Raw genomic sequence first — 15057 nt, 5'->3', positions numbered from 1 at the left:
TGGCACCAACACAAGCAGTGAAATGACTTCCTTTGGTGCTGTCATCTCTACAATTCTATGGTCAATTGTTTGCTAACCTTCTGTTCAAGTCTCACTCCATGGACTTGAGCACATAATTCTAGGTTGACACTTCAGGGCAGTACTGAGTGCTGCACTGTTGGAGGTGCCGTCTTTCGGATGAGACGCTAAACCAAGGCCCTGTCTGCCCACTCAGATGGACGTAAAAGATCCCATGGTACTATTTCAAAGAAGAGCAGGGGAATTACCCCCGGTGTCCTGGCCAATGTTTATCCCTCAATCAACATAACAAAAAACTGATTACCTGATCATTATCATATTGCTGTTTGTGAGAGTTTGCTGAGCGCAAATTGGCTGCCCCATTTCCTACAACAGTGACTACACATCAAAGAGTACTTCATTGGCTGTAAAGCGCTTTGGGACGTCCGGTGGTCGTGAAGGGCGCTATATAAATGCAAGTCTTTCGTCTGTCTCCTTCCACTAAACTCAATAGTTGCCATATGCAGATGAGAATAATGTTAAGCCAATTGATTGTGATGTAGAGATGTTGAAATCATGCAGGTTCCGGGGCAAAGGGAAAAAATGTTGAAAATATAGTTGAAAAAGATCATCATCATCATGTTTTATACATGCACAGGTGTTCTGCCACTCAGCAGGGTTACAACTTCTTTCTTTCAGTCTAGAAAAGTACTCGAGTGACTGCAGCCGGTCGACTGTTCAAGCGACCGTTCTAAATGACAATTAAAAAATAATAATTGCTGGGCGACAAAAACCATTTGAATCCAGATTTCACTTTAAGTGTGGCAAATCTTCAAAAAGCAAAACATCCGTCTCCACTTTGAGCCAACCTAACGGAAACCTGCATCATATTTTGTGATTGGGTGGCCGAAAGCTCCTCAGTCGGGTTCACCTCGTTTGCCTTGGCGGGATTGGCCCCCGGAGCTGTCAATCAGGACAGCTCCACTCATGGCAAATCCAACTGGCTGCGGCCAAGAGATGATTGAGGAGCTTTGCTTTGGGGTGTGACCGAGGATTGCCTCCCAGTCTCTGGATTGTAGCGGCGGGGCGAACTTGCAGCCATGAGAAGTAAGCAACCGTATACGTTCTGGTGGTCAGAGCCTAATACAAGGGCAGTTTATCTGTATCGTTACATTACAAAAAAAAAAGGAACTTAATGCACGTTTGCTGGTTAAATTAATGCACCCGTGAATGAATTTGTCTCTTTAGGAGTCGGAGGCTGTGGGAATGATGTCCAATGGTGTTTTACCCAAGTGAAAGGTACCACAGACCTTGATGTTTCTGAAGGTAGGATGTGATCCTGTCAGCATCTGCTGTGTGGAGGAAGTGGTATGTGTACGTGTGTGTGTATATACACACATACACACACACCTGTTTTCATTACAGATTCTCATTCCTTCCTCAATGAGTTATCTCGCAGCATACTTGAAATCAGTATTTTATTTCCTAATATGTTTGGATTATCTTGGTGAGGAATGTGTGTGTGGGTGTTACTTGAAATTAATTGACTTTGGAAATGGATTGCAGCTGCACAAATGCTGATTTAGTGTGTTAGGGATGGAGTTGTCTTTTATGAATTTTTATAAGTAATCACAGGGCAATTGTTGTTATGTCAAAAATAGTAGTAGCCAAGAACCCCCATTGTTGCAATTAATGGTTTCTTTTGTAGGGGGTGGTGGGGGTGGTGAAGGAAGGAGTTGTATAAGAGGAAACCAAGAACATGGCCAGATAATCAATCCAACACAAATTCACCCTTTTCTCCATGCTCAGAGTTCTGGTGTGTGGCCATCGGCTATGAATGTGTGTTATTTACTGGCTTACTCAAAGCCTTTCACGGCTGGTGGGCACCAAGGGACTCTCAATACCTCCAACAAAATGCAGATGTAAATACCTGTAAGTTATTTCAGTTTCGGTGAGTCAATCGAACCCCATTAGTAATATTCTCAGAAGAGAAGAGTACTTGGAAAATTATTGACGCATGGCATAAACCTATGTCTCCCCTACTGGTCCATCTAAAGTAGGATTCATGCTTTTCACAATGACTCGGTCACTGGAAGTAGTGTATGTATTTATGACGACACCTGATTTTCACTATCGAGTCATAGAGTTATACAGCACAGAAAGAGGCCCTTCGGCCCATCGCGACATGATTCTCAATTTTTTTTTGTCTTCCGCCCCCTTGCTTTTTGTACTGATCTTCCCAAAAGTGGAAACAATTTTTGTCCTGCTGAATTGTGCCACCTATTGTTTTCCCTAACACAGTGCTGTCCTCTCTGTGTGGAAGCTCCTCACATCAGCAGTGCCTCGCCAAGAGGAGCAGAGTTGACTGTGAGGGAATCACAAGGTGCTGGTGCTCGAATGTACTGGCTAGGATTAGTGAACTCCTTAAAGTTATGTTACTTAAAGAATGCCTTGTCTTTGAAGGGTCTACAGTCCATGTAACTAATAACCTGATTTTTACTCTCATCTCCATCAAGAGGTTTCTCTTCACATTTCCATTTAAATATATGAAAATGACTTCGGACGAAGGGCATTTTTGTTTTTTTCATAAAGTATTTGATATTTTAAAAATATATTTACATAATGTGATGTCAATTCTGTTGAAATACATTATTGTCAATTTCAAATAATGTGGTGAAAATGTCTAGCCTGTGGACACAGTTATTTGTATATGATTTTAGATAGTTGGAGTAAATCAGAAATGAAAATTACATCAGCTGGCTGTGTCTCTTGATGTGTGTGAAGTTTCCTTTGGTCTGTGGCAAAGTTAGTGCATTGGTGACCGAGACATGTCTGACTGTATTGCAATGGCAGTTGACAACTTAGTCAATGGAATTGTTTGTGCTAAATGGATTTTCATTGTTTCTGTCTGTCTGGCCAAGGCACAGCTGTTCTCTGTTTGAATGGCTACCTCTGGATTGCTACATTTATTAATGTATTCTAGGTGATAGCAATCTAACAACATGTGTTAAGAGCTAGTTGAGTTAAGAGAGTGTGAAGACCACCAAGAAAAAACATATTTCTTAATCATCAACTCCGTATAAACTGCGATGTTAAACTGCACACATGCTGTTGAAGACGATCGTAAAAAAATGTCAAAAAGTGTTTGTTTATATTCCAAGGGCCCTCGCTTGGTTTTCAGTCGTTTATTTGCCTAGCCTTGATATGTGTAAAGGGTAAATGAGTCTTAATGCATTTGCAACAACAATACCAACAACTTGCATTTATACAGCGCCTTGAACGTAGGAGAATGTCCCAAGGCGCTTCACAGGAGCGTAATCAGACAGAAATTGACACCGAGCCAAAGAATGAGATATTAAGATGGATGACTAAAAGCTTGGTCAATGAAGTAGGTTTTAAGGAGGAGATTCTGGCCTCTTGAGCAATTATAATCAGGGATGCTCAACCATTGGTGGCCGTGCCTTCTGTTGCCTAGGCCCTAAGCTCTGGAATTCCCTGCCTAAACCTCTCCGCCTCACTACCTCTCTTTCCTCCTTTTAAGGCGCTCCTTAAAATCTACCTCTTTGACCAAGCTTTTGGTCATCTGCCCTAATTTCTCCTTATGTGACTCCGTGTCAAATTTTGTGTCTTTGAATACTATGTTAAAGGCGCTATATAAATACAAGTTGTTGTTGAGATGGAGAGGTATGGGAAAGGAAGTGGGGGATGGGAAAGAGGCCAGAGTTGCAATAATGCAGAGTTCTAGGAGGGTTGTAGGGCTGGAGGAGGTTACAGAGATATGGAAGGGAGAGGCCATGGAGGAATTTGAACACTGATGAGAATTTTAAAATCGAAGCATTTGTGGGCAAGGAGCTGATGTAGACCAGCAAGCACAGGTCAAATGGAGCTGGGTGTTGTCAGTGTGCATGTGGAACCTAACATCATGTCTTCAGTTCATGTCACTGAGGAGCAACATGTAGATGAGTAATAGGAGAGGGCCAAGGACAGATCCTTTGAGGACTCCAGAGATGACAATGCAGTGGGTGGGAAGAGAAGACACTGCAGGAGTATCTCTGCCTATGACTGGCTAGGTATAAGGCGAGGGCAGTCCCCCTCAGCTGAACAATGAAGGAGAGACGTTGGAGGAGGATAGTGCGGTCGACCATGTCAAAGGCTACATAGAGGCCGAGAAGGGAGGAGCGATTCTACCCCATGGTCACTGTCACCGAGGATGTTGTTTGTGACTTTTATTCTGGCTGTTTCAGTGCTGTGGTGGGGCAGAAACCTGATTGGAGAGGTTCAAACATGGAGTTGCGGGAAAGATGGGCATGGATTCGGGAGGCGAAGAAGGTTGGCAAGATTATCCTCCAGCATACGCGTTGGGTGTAAATCTCAGCGAGAGAGGAGGATGGGCCACTCGGGATTGCTGGTCATGAGGCGCCAGCAGCGAGTGCCTTGATGGGCCCATCGGAAAATGCCAAGAGAAGCACAGAGGGAAACGAAGGGCTTCATCTGTGAGGCTTTGCTAGTTTTCCATTTTATTAATAACTTGGATGTGTTCTGCTGATGTTGAACATATAGAAACACTTTGGAGATGCCCACTTCCTTGCATTGGTATTTGATTTTTACTGTAGAATATTAAGATTTTTAAAAAAATCTTGGTTTGTGCAGACTTTCTGCTATCCTTCTCCAGGGTAAAAAAAGATGAGTTGTAATCAGCAAGTGATCTGACTCTATCCTACTCATTGAATGTAAGCTGTAATTATGTCACTGGTCCCATCGCAGCCATCGCTGAAATGAATCCTCTGTTTGACTGAGAAAATATCAACTAATGATGCTCCAGAGATGGTTTTAAAAAAAAAAAAAAAAAAATTTTTTTAAATTTGTATTTGGATGAAATTTTGTTAAACCCTTCCCATATGTTGTCTCTGTTTTTCTTTAGTACACTTAAGTTGCAACTCATGTGTTTTGTTGCAGTAAAGCCGATTTTGTTTTGCCGCCATTTAGGATGATCAGTATAACCAGCTGAAGTAACATTGGTTAAGAATGTTATGTTAGTTGTAACGTTGTCTGGAGGAGGCCGTGTCCCAGACACTGGCTAATGTTGGTGCATTTGCAACACTTGCTGAAAAGCTTTCAAACTTTTGTTCTCGTGCAGGAAGAGTCCTGGCAGTCTATCGGATTGCTAGTTATTTTTTGAAAGAACTAACTATGATGTTGGTTCTATTTTTTAAATTAGAAATTTTACTGGTGAACAAAATTCAGTGCGTGTGCATCTATTTTTTTACGAGGTGTTTTAATCTCTTCACGTGTTCTCCGAGAGATCATCTGTGCAAGATGACTATAAATAGGCCTCTGACATTTTATATTTAATTCATTTTTTCTACGTGAACTACACTGCAACATAATTGTGCATTTGATTGCTCACCTACACGTATACAAAGATTAGAAGAATTCTCTCTTTAAACCAGTAAAAGCGAGTTCATCATAGTTATTTTACAAATGCAAAAAATGGGTTTGTATTGATCCCAGGGCTGAATAAAGTTGACATCTGTCATGCTGTATCACTGCTGAGATGTATATGGTACTGGACTGATGCTGCGTTCCTGTTGTACCTTCAACTGTATTTTCGACAGATGGCACTGTGTGCAACATGGCATGAGCTGGGCAAAGCTAATTTGTGCAGGACTCATTCGGAACAACATTTCAAATCTGCAGAGTGCCCATTCAAAACGTCAGACACTTTATAAATCGCGTCTGAGGAACTGAGTTAACGCTGGCCTTTCATCTCTTGGATCTGGGTTCAAATCCAGCCTAGACTGATGAGTTTAATTCCTCTGTTTGCTGGCTGTAAGGGTCCCATGCGAACTGAGTTTGGTCAGTCCCAATCTGGCTTCAAGTTCTCTCAGCCCTACAGCACAAAACTGTACCTAAGTAGCAATCTCACGAAGGCCATGGAATGTCTCGTGTGGAAATGGAAAAACTCTCTCACTAGTGCAATGGTGGGTGCTCTTCCAAGGTTGCGGTGCATTGTTGAGGCAGAGTGGAGGGTCTGTGGCTCTGCATCTTGCTGTGCTATATGTGACCTGGGGAGTGCTTGATGCTGACACTGGGTGTCTGAAATGGAAAGAGTGCCATTTCTCCAACACTTCTCACGTGCACATTGCCCTAAACTCGGTTCTGCACCAGCATTTCTAAGCCACTCACTGGGCTCAGACTCGAGAAAGGAGAGTTTTCATAGAATGATAGAAATTACAGCAGGAGGCCATTTGGCCCTCCGTTCCTGTGCCGATGCTGGCATGCCTTCCTGTAACCCCATTTCCCCCCCCCCCGATCATTTTATATTCTTCCTGTTCAAGCATTTTATCTCATTCTCCTTTTTAAATGATGTTCTAGTCTCGCCTAGCCACTTACTGTGATAGCCCTCCGTTAAAGAACCTCCCTTCTCCCTTCCCCCTCAGTTCTTCCAGTGAGTCCAAAGATGTGCAGGTTAGGTTGATTTGGCTATGATAAATTGACCCTTAGTGTTAGGGGATTAAATACGTGGGGTTACGGGGATAGGGTGGGATATGTGTCGGTGCAGGCTCGATGGGCCGAAATGGCCTCTATCTGCACTGTAGATTTTGTGAGAGTCCTCAGTATCTGTCTCCTTGTGCCCCATTCAACTACCCTACTGACAAGCCAACTGAGAGTAGTCCTCAGGAACGGTGCTTTGCTTTGTGTTGTGCAAGTGAAGCAAAGCCATCTAGACCTGCTGATTTTAAAAACAGGGTTTTCCGAGTGGAAGAACATTGAAATATATAATTGCTAGTGCAGCTGGGGAGGAGGGAAAGTGAGTTGCTGGACTGGGATTCTAAATGGTTCTTTAAAGGAACTGTTAGATGCTATTTTTGTGCATATAGTATCGCAATTTATTTGCAAGATGATCTGTTTACCTCGCCTGTTCTGAAAAATGGTATTCCTGTAAAATTGCAGTTAATGTTTGAACACAGTATATGTTGGTGTAAATTTTATACATTCTGGGCCTCTCTTCATTTTGTCACCTATGCAATAAATTCTAAAGGTTTTTTTTGAACGAGGGGGAAAAAAAAATGAGATTTGCATATTACTAGTCAATGTCCTGTGGCATTGCACGCACACCGTTGAGATCACATGCAATAGCCAGGTCAAGCAACAACAACAACTTTTATTTATATAGCACCTTTAACGCAGTAAAACATCCCAAGATGCTGCACAGGAGTATTAAGGCACAAAATTTGACACTGGTCCACATAAGGATAAATTAAGGCAGGTGACCAATAGCTTGGTCAAGGAGGTAGATTTTAAGTGGCGTCTTAAAGGAGGAAAGAGAGGTAGCGAGGCGGAGAGGTTTAGGCAGGGAATTCCAGACCTTAGGGCCTAGGCAACAGAAGACACGACCACCAAAGGTTGAGCGATTATAATCAGGGATGCTCAAGAGGGCAGAATTAGAGGAGCACAGATATCTCGGCGGGGGGGGGGGGGGGGAGACTGAATGAGATTACAGAGATAGGAAGGGGCGAGGCCATGGAGGGATTTTAAAACAAGGATGAGAATTTTGCAATCGAGGCGCAGCTTAACCGGGAGCCAATGTAGGTCAGCAAGCACAGGGGAGATGGGCGAACGGGACACGGGCAGCCGAGTTTTGGATGACCTCACGTTTACGTAGGGTGGAATGTGGGAGGCCAACCAGGAGTGCGTTGGAATAGTCCAGTCTAGAGGTAACAAAGGCATGGATTAGAGAGTGGAACATAATTGGAACAGAGCTCCTTATCCCATTTGCAGGTCTGGATTTCATCTCTCGTGGGGGGGGGAGCGGGGAGGTTGGGAGAGATGCTGGAAATAGCTTCTCTTTTAATCTGCTGGCCTGGATTGCCTTCTCAATGGGGAGGGATCCCCATTGCAGGGCTTGATTTTTATCTTGGTGTTTGGTGGGGGAGGGAGGGTTTAAACTTCTGTTCTCATTTACATTGCTCAGATTTAATTTTCAGTGGCGGGGAGGGGGAAGTGGGTGTGAGCTCTCCTTCTCCTCTCCAGTCTCTGTTTTGTATCTGTGGTTGAGGGAGATTTTTTTTTCCCCCTTTGGGTTTGAAAGCCCTGCTGTTCTCATTTGGCGGGGGGCGGGGGGGGGGGGGGGAAGAGCGATGGTTTTCTCTGGGATTACAATCTACTTGGGCGAGGTTTGAAGGTCTGTGAACTGACAGTCGATGACGCAACTGTTAAGCCACGAGTAGCATATGCATGTTGACGAGGGGGTTGAGATTTGAGCTGCGGCGAAGGGGACAGATCAGGGGGTTGCTGGGGTGGTTCAGGCTCAATAATGGTGGGTCGGGGGTGGGGTGCTGTTGAAACTTTCGAGATGTTGTGTTGCTCGGTTGAACGCGGGCCCAAATTCATAAATTATTAGATCAACATTCTGAGATACGAACAGGGCTTGAGGGACGAGGGGTTCAGAAGAGGGCATGTTCAAAGGTTGCAGGAAGGAAATAAGCAAGCTGGAAGTTGGTCTGCGATGAATAGTCTGCTCAAACTTATTATCAGATTTATTATCTTGGTCCCAACATTTCACTTCAAAATAACCCTTTGCCATTGCGACTAAACTATTATGCTGAACTACGTTAAGACTTGCAACTGCCAAATTTCAGCCTAGGATTATGTGACATATTTTGTAATAACAGTGTGCCACCTACAGTTTTGGTCGCCTTATCTGAGGAAGGATGTTCTTGCCATGGAGGGAGTGCAGCGAAGATTCACCAGACTGAGACCTGGGATGGCAGGAATGACGTATGAGGAGAGATTGGGTCGAGTAGGCTTATATTCGCTAGAGTTCAGAAGAATGAGAGGGGATCTCATTGAAACTTATAAAATTCTAACAGGACTAGACAGACTAGATGCAGGAAGGATGTTCCCGATGGTGGGGGAGTCCAGAACCAGGGGTCACGGTCTAAGGATAAGGGGTAGGTCATTTAGGACAGAGATGAGGAGGAATTTCTTCACCCAGAGAGTGGTGAACTTGTGGAATTCTCTACCACAGAAGGCAGTTGAGGCCAATTCATTAAATATATTCAAGAAGGAGTTGGATATATTTCTTAAGGCTAAAGGGATCAAAGGATATGGGGAGAAAGCAGGGACAGGGTACTGAGTTTGGATGATCAGCCATGATCACATTGAATGGCGGAGCAGGCTCGAGGGGCCGAATGGCCGCCTACTGCTCCTATCTTCTATGTTTCTATGTTTACAGGTGTAACAGGTACTGCAGGTAGATGTTGACACGTTAAAAATGAATTTTGCCCCAAACAGAGCCTGACACAGGAGCGTTTAATACATTTTGAAATAATGTTACAATTCACTCGTCATCTTTAATATATAAATAGGTATACAAAACAACCAACTGTTACCAATATTCTAGCCATGTAAGACCATAGAATCTTACAGAATGCGGCTTTTGGCTCATCACGGGTCTGCCAATTCTCTAAAGGAGATATCCACTTGGTCCCATTTCTCTCTCCTTTCCCCATGTGAGTTCTGATGAAGGGCCACAGACCTGAAACCTTAACTCTGTTTCTCTCTCCACAGATGCTGCCTGACCTGCTGAGTGTTTCCAGCATTTTCTGTTGTTATTTCGATTCAAACATTTCCTGTTTCAAAGATTTATTCACATCCGCTTCAAAAGCGATTATGGATTCTTCTTCTAGGAAGGCATTCCATGTCCTAACAATCTCTGCAAGGAAAAACATCCCCCTAATTTCTCTAATAAACAGCAAAATACTGCAGATGCTGGTGATCTGGAATAAAAACAGAAAATGCTGGGCGTATTCAGCAGGTCAGGCAGCATCTGTGGAGAGAGAAACAGAGTTAACGTTTCAGGTCAGTGATTGTTCAACAGAATTTTTCCCCAGCATTTACTGTTTTTTACCCCTAATTTCTCTGCTTTTTGCCTTTGTGTAGTTTTCTTGACACCACTTGACTACTTAACCTGTTCAAAGCCAGCTTTGTATCATGTGCATGTTTTGTAATTCACTGCTGAACATCAGCTCTACAAATTATTCCACATTCCATAAAAGCTTCCTTCCTTTCAGATGGCCTCATTATAACCTCTGGTCTAGTGTTCCAATGTTATTGCTCATCTTTCCTATCACCTGATGCAGAACAGCAAGGTGCGTAAGCCACATCTTAAAATCTGGTGTATTTGCAAGACTTGCACTCCCAAGTCACAAAATTCTGCGTTCTGATAGATGGTATCAAAAGAATGCTGAAACAAATAAAACAATTTTGCTGCAAACAGCATACTAAATCTTCCATTTAAAACCTGTCAAAAGATAAAGACTTGGGAAAAACATTATTCACCAATACCGTCTCGATTAAGTGTTGTGGGTAATTTTTGTGCCGATGCCTTTTTTGATTTGATAAAACTTAGTTTTCATGAAAATGTGTTTTTAAACAAATAAAAAATATGTGCCTTAAAACTAGTCAATTATATATTTTCTTCTTGTTAACTTAAATTACTTTTCAGAAGGACATTAACGCACTGGAAAGAGTTTGGAGAAGAGCCATGCTGAGATTTGGGCCTTTGGCACAACGACTGTAGGGGTGGGTGGGAGGGAGAGGACACACATGCCGCTCCTCAATTTTTTTTTAAGCATAGGTTATATTCCTCTTCCAGCCCCTAAACCCTTTCTATAAGTTTTTACAAGTGTTTAAGTTATGAAGAGTATCCGAACTGAACATGTTCTTGTTGACTGAGAGGAAATAAGGGTTTAAAAAAAAATTCTGAGGGGAGTGGGTAATGTAGATGTAAGCAGCTTATAAAACTTGAACTGTGAATATAGAGCATATGAGTAGAAAATCAATAAGCCTCGTGCAAATTTTGGAGATTATAATCTTCCCCTCCCCTAAATTATGCAAATACAGATTGGACTTCTAGATAAAGGAGTTACTACAGGAAACTTTGTACTATCGGGCACCGACTGGACCGAGCTGTTGCCGTTAGATCAAAACTGCCGGACACACCAGCGCTAATGTTGAAACATACGGAGGTTTTGAGCTCCGTATCTGGCAACAAACCCTGTCAGTCGGCTGTACCTTGCAAGCGTCTCTAGCTTAGCAACAGCTTCAGCGAGACCTTGCAGAGCTTGACTGTTGAGAGAAAAAAGCAACGAAAAGGAAAAAAAACCCTAACTAAACGGCTCCTGATTTTTGCCAGTGGCTCGAGCTTGCCGGACATTTAGCCTCCGGATAAAACACAGTTTCCTGTACTGTGCTTATTAATAATATCTTTTTTTAAAAACACCTGGTTAGGAATAGGATTCATGGATGTACCGGTAAGAGCAAATTGAAATGATTGGAGATATGTAGAGTGTAATGTTTCCTGAGCTGCTGGGACCATGAAAATGTCATGCCGGGAACTAAACCAGTTAAGAAAAGAATGGAATGTAGGCTTAGATGGGTATTTTAGAGAAGTGATCTCAAAATTGTCTGAACCACCCCTGCCCCCATCCTCCCCCAGAAAACATTGACACACTTCTTTGGGACCCCCTTGTGTTAACCTCTGAAATAAATGCCAACCACCCAAAGACACCGATGCAGAAACCAGCATTATGCAGCAAGAGAAATCACGTGGCGGTAAGTAAACAAAAACATAAATTCAGACTGTAATCTCTCGCATCCCCGAATGGAACCCAGTTTGAAAATATGTTGGAGTTTTCTTTCATTTATCAATGAGACTGGCGCAAAATACTGAAGAATCATGCCTTGGGGAAATTAAATGGGTTGTGTAGAGTCCATGTTGGAGTGGATTGTACAGTACAAGGTTTGTGGACGGAACAGGCTTAATGGTCTGTCTGGGTTTTTTTTTCTCGGTCCATGCATTCTCCTATTCTTCACCACAAAGCCTGTCACTTTTTAGCCGTGCATTGTTCATCAGTGAAGTGCTGCAGATACTTACTGCCCTGCGGGGACAATGTCTCCATGCACTGGCAGTCTATAATACTTTGGTACTGTGACGAAAGAGCAGTTAATGTGCTTGCATTGATTCTATCCTTTTTCCAGTAAGCACTAGTAACCAATGAGTATTGCAGTTTTAAGTGTTTTTATTTTTAAAATAGCCTCTTGTACCACTTTTAATGGAGGGTTAGATACAGAACATTTGATGAATTGGAAGCTTAGACGCTCATAGCCCTGTCAGATGTTCCAGTTGACCTTTTTAATTATGCATTAATTACACCATGTAAATGTTTACATATTATGTAAGGCACCCTCTTTTGTCCAAAAATACAAAAGAATGTTTTTATTTTCAAAGATAATCTAAACATTTGTGCTCCATTTTCTTCTTTGACTGCCAGCAATATTAATTTATGTTTGTAAATATATTAATAGAATGTTTGTTTGCTCTGTAGCAGCAATATCTGTCGTGAATGTGATGGTTTTAGCTTAACACTTGTTGACTGCTCTAATGAATGGGAATGGTTGTGGCAGAGAGGACAAGGTTGGAGTGGAAGAAGCTTGCTGCAGAGTAGGAATGGATCGTGTGTGTGTGTGTAGTATTCTAGAGAGCTCTTTTGAATAGTTTTGTGTTTGTGTGTCATTTTTTTAATGGGAATTTTGACTGCTTATCTCAAACAACCCCCGTGGAGACAGTAGATATTTTAATATTTTGTCGTTTGACCATCTGCTTACCGCCGCTGCAATTTAATGCTTCACCAAATTTGATCGGTGGGGGGAAAAAGTACTTTTTTCTTTTAATTGTTTTGTTAATGTGGCAGTGCATTAGCTAGCTGTAGGATGACGCAACTTAGGAGGAGGAGGATAAACTGAATATAAATCAACCTGCGTCAATCTCACCGATTTCCCCACCACCTCGCCCCCCTGTAGCTGAATGGATCAAAAGTAGATTTCCCCCCTCCTCTTTCAGCAGTGCACAGGTGTAACATGGGGAGAGGAGATTTTTGCTTTTTAAAAAAAAAAGTGTTACTGATTAGTTGGTGTGCAACACTTGCTTTGATTTTCTTTTAAATGGCTCAGTATATTTTAAAATTATGTTTGATTTTTACCAGAGACATTGTAACTTGTTCTGATTATGCATTTGGATCCTTTATGGTGCTATTTAAATGCAAGCCCCTTTTTTTTTTTTTTTTCTTTTAAAGAAATGGTAATGTATAAAACCTCATTGCACTGGATCATTTGTGTGCAAAGTGTCAGCTGTGGCTCAGTCGGTAGCACACTCGCCTCTGAGTCAGAAGGTTGTGGGTTCAAGTCTCACTCCAGGGACTTTGAGCACATAAAGCTAGGTTGACACTCCCAGTGCAGTGCTGAGGGAGTGCTGCACAGTTGGAGGTGCCGTCTTTTGGATGGGACGTTAAACCCGTCTGCTCTCAGGTGGACGTAAAAGATCCCATGGCACTATTTCGAAGAGGAGCAGGGGAGTTATCCCCGGTGTCCTGGCCAATATTGAGCCCTCAATCAACATCACTAAACAGATTACCTGGCCATTATCGCATTGCTTGCTGTGCCGACATTACAACAGTGACTACATTTCAAAAGTACTTCATTGGCTGTAATGCGCTTTGGGACATCTTGAGGTTGTGAAAGGCACGATATAAATGCAAGTCTTTTTTGATGTGTGAGTGCTTGATGCTGGCACTGTTTTTATATATGGACTGTTATGTTTTTTGGTTTCTTTCATACTTTTGACTTGGATATTTTTGACCATGTTTAACTAACCTCACAGGTGAGCTCCAACTACTTGCATCCTGCAGAGCGTTTTCACTTGCCCTGAAATCTAGATCAAGTTCCTAGTATACCTGGAAAATGTACAGAGAACCCTTGTACAAATTGTCTTGGCTGCTAGTTCTGTTCTGTGCCTTGGCAGGGACCGACTTGTCTTTGGAAGGTGGCCGAGCAACAGTGCATGAGAACTTGTTTTAGGCTTTAACTGCCAAACATAATTGTTAAACAGTAGGATAACAATGTTTACAATAGTTAAGCCTAGCTCGTAACTTACTGTAATATGTCTGCAACCTCTATGCTGTAACTAATTTTAGTAGTGTTTTTATTTCCTTTTCCACACCAACTACAGGAGTTATTTGCTTAGCTAATGCTCTTTGGAGGTTCCAGACAGATTCACTGATTTGAAAAAGATCAGCTGCTAAATATCTTGAAAATAGTTGGTGGGACCTCCATGATTTGAAATCATAGAGTCATAAAGAAAGAAAGACTTGGATTTATATAGCGCCTTTCACGACCACCAGACGTCTCAAAGCGCTTTACAGCCAACGAAGTACTTTTGAAGTGGAGTCACTGTTGTAATGTGGGAAACGCGGCAGCCAAATTGCACACAGCAATCTCCCACCAACAGCAATGTGATAATGACCAGATAATCTGTTTTGGTTATGTTGGTTGAGGGACAAGTATTGGCCAGGACACCGGGGATAACTCCCCTGCTCCTCTTCGAAATAGTGCCATGGGATCTTTTATGTCCACCTGAGAGAGCAGACGGGGCCTCGGTTTAACATCTCGTCCGAAAAACAGCACCTCCGACAGTGCAGATAGTCATAACGGCACAGGAGGAGGGCATTCGGCCCATCGAGTCCGTGCCGGCTCTCTTTAGAGCAATCCAGTCAGTCCCATTCCCCCACTATATCCCCGTAGCCCTGCAAGTTTATTTCCCTCAAGTGCCTACCCAGTCTCCCCTTGAAAACATTGAGGGCTGGATTTTGATACTGGAGGCGTGTCAGAGGCGGGACTACAACTTTTGGGGTTGTAGTCCTGCCTCCATCGAGTTGTGGCCAACCCACGCGATTTTCGCTTGATTGACCTTGTTGAGCCCGCTCAGCAGGCCAATTAAGGGCCACCCGGCAACAGGTGACGTCACAGATTGACATTTCATCTGTCGAGCTTTTGACAGCTCTTTGAAGCTGTCAAACACTGACAATCTGTACACTAAGTTAATTCCTTCCCCTCAGGCTGATTTAGACATCTCTCCACAACAGAAAGCAGAATGCTGCAGATTTTGACAGCTCGCGGCCATTCTGCTTTCTGTGCCGGTGAGATGAGGGACTCCCGAGA

General features: G+C 42.9%; 1 protein-coding gene across 3 annotated transcripts in view; it reads left to right on the top strand.

Annotated features, from left to right (window-relative positions):
- The first annotated feature begins 720 nt into the window (after window positions 1-720).
- Window positions 721-15057, top strand: part of LOC147122633 (serine/threonine-protein phosphatase 2A 55 kDa regulatory subunit B gamma isoform) — a 493182-nt gene continuing 478845 nt past the window's right edge. For 2 of the 3 annotated variants that reach the window (XR_015081021.1, XM_086008120.1), the window contains exons 1-2: window positions 722-1104; window positions 1246-1323. Coding sequence is in view for 2 of the 3 variants with exons in the window: in XM_086008120.1 (XP_085864246.1) it covers window positions 1098-1104; window positions 1246-1323 (85 nt within the window). In the remaining variant the exon portion in view is untranslated. Of the gene's footprint in view, window positions 1105-1245; window positions 1324-15057 lie in introns of all 3 variants that reach the window. The other variant, XM_086008136.1, reaches the window with a different exon arrangement.

The sequence above is a fragment of the Somniosus microcephalus genome, chromosome 2 (genome assembly GCF_052327205.1).
Source record: "Somniosus microcephalus isolate GS21.2 chromosome 2, FLI_Smic_1.0, whole genome shotgun sequence".
NCBI lineage: Eukaryota > Metazoa > Chordata > Chondrichthyes > Squaliformes > Somniosidae > Somniosus > Somniosus microcephalus.
This window is presented reverse-complemented; position numbering and strand designations above follow the sequence as displayed.